The 6000-nt window shown below is 38.0% G+C and overlaps 1 protein-coding gene across 1 annotated transcript; it reads right to left on the bottom strand.

Annotated features, from left to right (window-relative positions):
• Positions 1 to 428: 428 nt before the first annotated feature.
• On the bottom strand, positions 429 to 1406 carry LOC132901112 (odorant receptor 131-2-like). The gene has a single exon (XM_060943473.1). The coding sequence runs from the start codon at positions 1404 to 1406 to the stop codon at positions 429 to 431; it is 978 nt and encodes a 325-aa protein (XP_060799456.1).
• Positions 1407 to 6000: the final 4594 nt, after the last annotated feature.

Genomic DNA, 6000 nt, shown 5'->3' with positions numbered 1-6000 from the left:
TATGTGAATATCAAAATTAGTATCTGATTTTTGCGTGTTTCTATTTTAAAGCATGGTATATCTATTTCTACATAAATTTAGTACAAACAACAAGGACACACAACACACAGACTATTAAATAAAAAATATATAATGAGACGTTATGTATGTGTGTGTGATTGACAGTAACAGTGAAATGACATTTGATATTCAACATTCAAACCATAACACATTTCAACAATAAGCCTTGATCAAAATGTATTTAAGACAATTCAGCCCCAGGGGCATATATTTTTCCACATTTTTTGTTGTATAAATAAATTCCAATATATTCAACTCACCAAAGGATGGTAGAGAATTTTAGCACAGTCATTAAGGCATCTTTTTTCATCAAACAATCTAAAAATCACATACAATAATCACTTATTTAATTATCTCCTGTTTTGTATTTAAATTGGTCTTATTTTCAATTTTTTAACTTTAAGCAATGTTGGGAAATGGCAATTAGTGCCACACATAGCATAATGTCTTAAAGCATGAAAAAAAATTTCATCTCTGAGACCATAAATCAATGGGCTGAGACAACGTGGTGCAATCATAAAAGCTATAAACATGGAATATTTTATTTTCCGCAACATCATTGCTTCAACCCCCCAATATGCCATTTCTATATATGGGTTTAAAAACTGCACTATGCACAGAAACAACTGAAATGCATGAAGCAGCACAGTCCTGAGACTCTTACTGGTTGATTTCTTTTTCTCAGAGGAAGCAGCTCTAGCTGCAATCATTATCTTGATGTAGGTGAAGACAATGATAATGATTAAAAAAAGGAAAAGGATAATAAAAATGATGGCACGTCCGTGTGCCTGCCATGCTTCACCTAAAATTAGATCCACATTGCACACTGCATAGGAGTACTGAGCAGCAGGTGGGACTACTGCCCAATATCCTATGAAATTGAACAATGGAATTATAGAACTGACAGTCCATATGATAAAACCCCCATATAATCTGGTCCTGCTTGTGGAGATGACAGCATGTCTCAAAGGCATGCATATAGCCACATAGCGTTCCAGACACATTGCCACCAAAGTCAGTGGTGTACAGCAGGTCAGAAAAGTCAAAACTGTACAAATGATACTGCAAGGAATTATGTGCATGGCATACTGAAGGGAAGTTCCAACTAAAAGCAAGTCACTTAACAGCATAAGAGCAGAGTCCACAAGTAGGATTTGTACAAACAAAACGTATCGCGTTTCTTCCTTAAAATCTTCCTTTTTAAAAAATGTGTATATCATCAAGCAGTTTATATAGAGGAAAACCCCAACCATGACCTGCAACAACAATACTCTTCCACTCAATGAGCTTGAAAAATTAAATAACAAATTATTGCTTGAGTTACTGTTTGCTCCTGCACTTTGCATGTCTGTAAAATAAAGACCTCTCAGGAAAAGACACTGTACAACACCAAAAATATACTTATGTGTATAGGAGGGAATAAACAGGCTGCTGGAGGACATAAATTGTTCCAGTGTGTGCAAAGCAATATGATATGGGGAATGTTTGCTTTTCAGGGATTTATACTTTTCACGTGGTGGTGGTGTGATGAGTGGGAGGGGAGTGGGTCTAACAGTAGTTTACTATGCTCAGAGAACGACCAGTATTGGTGCTGTTAGTAGTAATATTTAATGATATCCTTTTGATGCAGAGCTTTTCTTTGTACTCTTAATGCAATTTTTCTTCCCAACAAAGTTAACATCTCAATTTCAACATATGAATAATACCAGTACTTACTGAATGTTTCAATATGTAATGTGAGCCATTCAGTCATGCATTTACAAACAGGAGACCTTTTGGAAACAAATCATAACTGAGGTAATCAAGCTTTTTTCATTTTTCCATTTTGTATTTTTTCCCCATTTTCTCACTAGTCTTGTATGTTAGGATGGTGATTTATATAAAGATGCAAACAGGATTAGTATTTGTACATCTTAAATTTTTACCTCCACCAACTTTGGAGAAGAAGGTTATGTTTTCACTTCCGGTTTGTTTGTTTTTTTGCCTCCGTTTGTTTGTCTGTTCCAAACATAACTCAAACAGTCGTGAAAGGATTTTGATGAACTTTGAAGAAGTGCGGCCCATGGGCCAAGGATCAATTGATGTTGATGCAAATCCAGGTATGTATGTGGATTCGGGATCCAGCTATGTACGCAGATCCAGGAGGTTTTTTGTGGTTATTCTAATATGTGGCTTAGCAGACGTATGCACTCTACCAAGTGCCCTTCTAGTTCAAGATGTAATGGTCTTCATTCAGTCATGCATTTACAAACAGGAGACCTTTTGGAAACAAATCATAACTATTAGGTAATCAAGCTTTATCATACATGTCAACCTTTAGTTACCCATGCTCTTACAAAATCTGTACTTTTCCCTTACATACACCCATGAGCCCTTATACAAGAGAAAAAATTCCAATATATAATTCAAAGCACCGATTGTTTTATTCCACATTATACACTCCTATTGTAATAGGCATATTTATCACACTGCATCAAGTTAAAGGGATCAAATAAGCATATACTGAATAAAAATAAATTTTAGATCCCAGAGAAAACAACTGAATTAAAAAGGACTATATGTACAGTCAAGTAAACAATTATCTACTAAAGAGAATGACTGAACTATAAACTTAATTATTTAATATACATTGTATCAGTAATACCAGAATTATTGATGTAAATTTTGCAAATAAAATGTATTAATATTAAATAGTTCATAAAAATTACACAAAGTTCTATTTGACAAGTGTTGACATCACCTACAATATTACATTCCACCGAAGAAAATGACTTGAAATATAACATCAGTACTAAGAAGGCATGTTAATTAAAATAGTAGGTTACATGAAATAAATTATATGTAATCATGTCAAACAGTCTATGAAGGTTCGTAAAAGTTCCATTTGAGAAAAAAGTGTTGACACCACAAGCAGTGTTAGATCCAACTAAAGATGACTGAGCCACATCAAGTATATTATGCAAACAAGGATAAGTCTCATCTCATCTCATTATCTCTAGCCGCTTTATCCTTCTACAGGGTCGCAGGCAAGCTGGAGCCTATCCCAGCTGACTACGGGCGAAAGGCGGGGTACACCCTGGACAAGTCGCCAGGTCATCACAGGGCTGACACATAGACACAGACAACCATTCACACTCACATTCACACCTACGGCCAATTTAGAGTCACCAGTTAACCTAACCTGCATGTCTTTGGACTGTGGGGGAAACCGGAGCACCCAGAGGAAACCCACACGGACACGGGGAGAACATGCAAACTCCACACAGAAAGGCCCTTGCCGGCCACGGGGCTCGAACCCAGGACCTTCTTGCTGTGAGGCGACAGCGCTAACCACTACACCACCGTGCCGCCCACAAGGATAAGTGAAAATATAAATAAATTATGAAATTAAATTGAAAATCTTCTCAGTCATTTATAACAAGAAATTAAATCTTATTCCTTTTTGGAGAGTTCTTTGTTGTACAAAGATGTTGCATATTTGGCACTAGCTATAATATCACTGCTTGGGGAGCAGTTGTACGGTAGCTCCTCATCACACTTCATTTTAATTTGCAGATATGCAGTTAATGTGTCTGCAGCCATATTTTTTCTGTACTCAGTATGAATTTTCCTAACCAATGAAAAAACCCTCTCACTATCTGCATTGCTATGTGGGAGGCACAGCAAAGCAGTAAAAAGTTGTTTCAGCTTTGGAAACCTGGCAACACCCAGAGCAGTTTTTACATCAAAGACCTTTCCCCAATATACATCTATTATTTTCCACGGCAAAAATGTAGATGGGCAGCATGGTGGTGTAGTGGTTAGCATGGTCGCCTCACAGCAAGAAGGTACCAGGTTTGAACCCCGCGGCTTGCGAGGGCCTTTCTTTGTGGAGTTTGCATGTTCTCCCTGTGTCTGTGTGGGTTTCCTCCGGGTGCTCCAATTTCCCCCACAATCCAAAGACACACAGTTAGGTTGATGTGAGGTGCCCTTGAGCAATGTACCTGATCCCTGGGTGCTCTGGTGTGGCTGCCCACTGCTCTGAGTGTGTTTGTGTGTGTTCACTGCTTCAGATGGGTTAAATGCAGAGGATGAATTTCAGTGTGCATGTGACAAATAAAGGTGTTAAATTGCTTCCATCCCCTACTGCACATTTTAGAGACAGGTTACCACCATTACTCTTCATTCAATAATTTTCCACTTTACTGACGACTGATGGTAGTAACGGGTCATCTGTGTCTACATATAATGTCTATCAGCAATTAAAACGTTTAGGGAAGCGAAACCAGAAATTGCCGGGTAACTACAGTTGCCGTTGTATAAAACAGCAACTCCCAGTATCGCCTCCCTAAATTATCATCATAATGGAGGAAGCTTTCCTACATGCAAACAGTAAAAACTTAAAAAGAAAAAAAAATAAAAAATAAATAAATAAAAAAAAACCCCATAAATGCTTACCTGTGCAGTCTTTGATTCGGGAAACATTTTTTTTGCTAGCTGTGAAAAATGGTCTGCCACAGTTGGGGGGATGTTGTGTTCCACGAGAAATTGGCAGAACATAACTTCTGCAGCCGTCACAGAAGTCTGGGCAGTCCGAGCCAATGGATTTAAATGACAGAGCAAGCCACGTACAACTATAAAACCACATAAATCGAAAATAGTTCCGTTTCATTGGGTATGCGTGTTTGAAAAAATAAATGATGGATGCTAAGAAAATTTTTGCGGAGTAACAGAAAAAATCTCTGATACAAAACGTAATTTTCCCGTATGAAAATCAGTCTACGCCGTATTAGCCAAAAAACTGCATTTTCCCATACAAAATATAGGGAAACCGTATAACTTGACATGTATGTTTTATTCACATTTCCCTTTCCTCCCATAAAGTCATGGCTTGTCAGGTTGGTGTAGAAGATGTTAAGTGGCCTGCACAGAACCTTGACTTCAAACCCACTGAACACCTTTGGGATAAATTGAAACAGTGCCAGGCTTTCTTGCCCAAGATCATGGCTTCAACCACGCTTTTGCTCTTGTAGCTGAACGGGCTCAACTCCCTATAGCCACATTCCACAATCTAGTGGAAATCTTCCCAAATGATTGGAGACTGTTATAGCAGCAATGGGAGTACTAACTCCATTTTAATGCCCACTGTTTTGCAATGGGACCACAAACTCCTATGGATGTGATGGTTAGGTATCTACATACTTTTGGCCATGTACTGTGTGTTCTCTATAAAGTATCATCCAGTGACGACTAAAACAAGTCAAATTAGGCAGATCATCCATACATGTCAACCTTTGGTCAATCAAACCTGTATAACCAACCTCCAAAATCCTTATTTCCCTTATAAAATCCTTATAAGATGCAAATTAAAATAATTTACCTAAAATTTGAATGATAATTAACAATGATATATCCCAGTTACTTTTTATTAAATATTAATAACAATAAACCTTCAGAATGAATACAAAGCTCCAATGTTTGACAAAAACACAAAGTGTCACTCTAATTTTCTGAATTGTACTCCATGACAGCTTTTTTTAGCACTCTGCACCAATACCTCACTAGGCTGCATGTCACAGAAAGTGTCTGTGTTGATCTTACACTGCAGTAGGCCAGGTCAGTGTGTCTGCATTCAGGTTCTTTCTGCTCTCTGAGTGTATCTTCCTGACTTGAGAGAAAACTCTCTCACAGTCAGCATTACTGTGGGGTAAACAAAGCACTGCCTAACTTGAACTAAAATGCCCACTACCTTGTGTTTTCCGTCTTTTCCAGTTGTTGGCATATCAGTTTTTGAGCGCGCAAATACTGTCATCAGTGGCTGATTTTGGCTTGCATTCTGCTGATGTAGTTTCGATTTGAAATGTTCTTTCACATCATACACTCCCGATGCTGCAACTTTGATGTCACGCACACATAGTGTGCAGTGTGCGTATTCTTCGTTTTTGGAGGCTGCCGGTTGGA

Source organism: Neoarius graeffei, chromosome 17 (genome assembly GCF_027579695.1).
Source record: "Neoarius graeffei isolate fNeoGra1 chromosome 17, fNeoGra1.pri, whole genome shotgun sequence".
In the NCBI taxonomy this organism is placed as follows: domain Eukaryota; kingdom Metazoa; phylum Chordata; class Actinopteri; order Siluriformes; family Ariidae; genus Neoarius; species Neoarius graeffei.
This window is presented reverse-complemented; position numbering and strand designations above follow the sequence as displayed.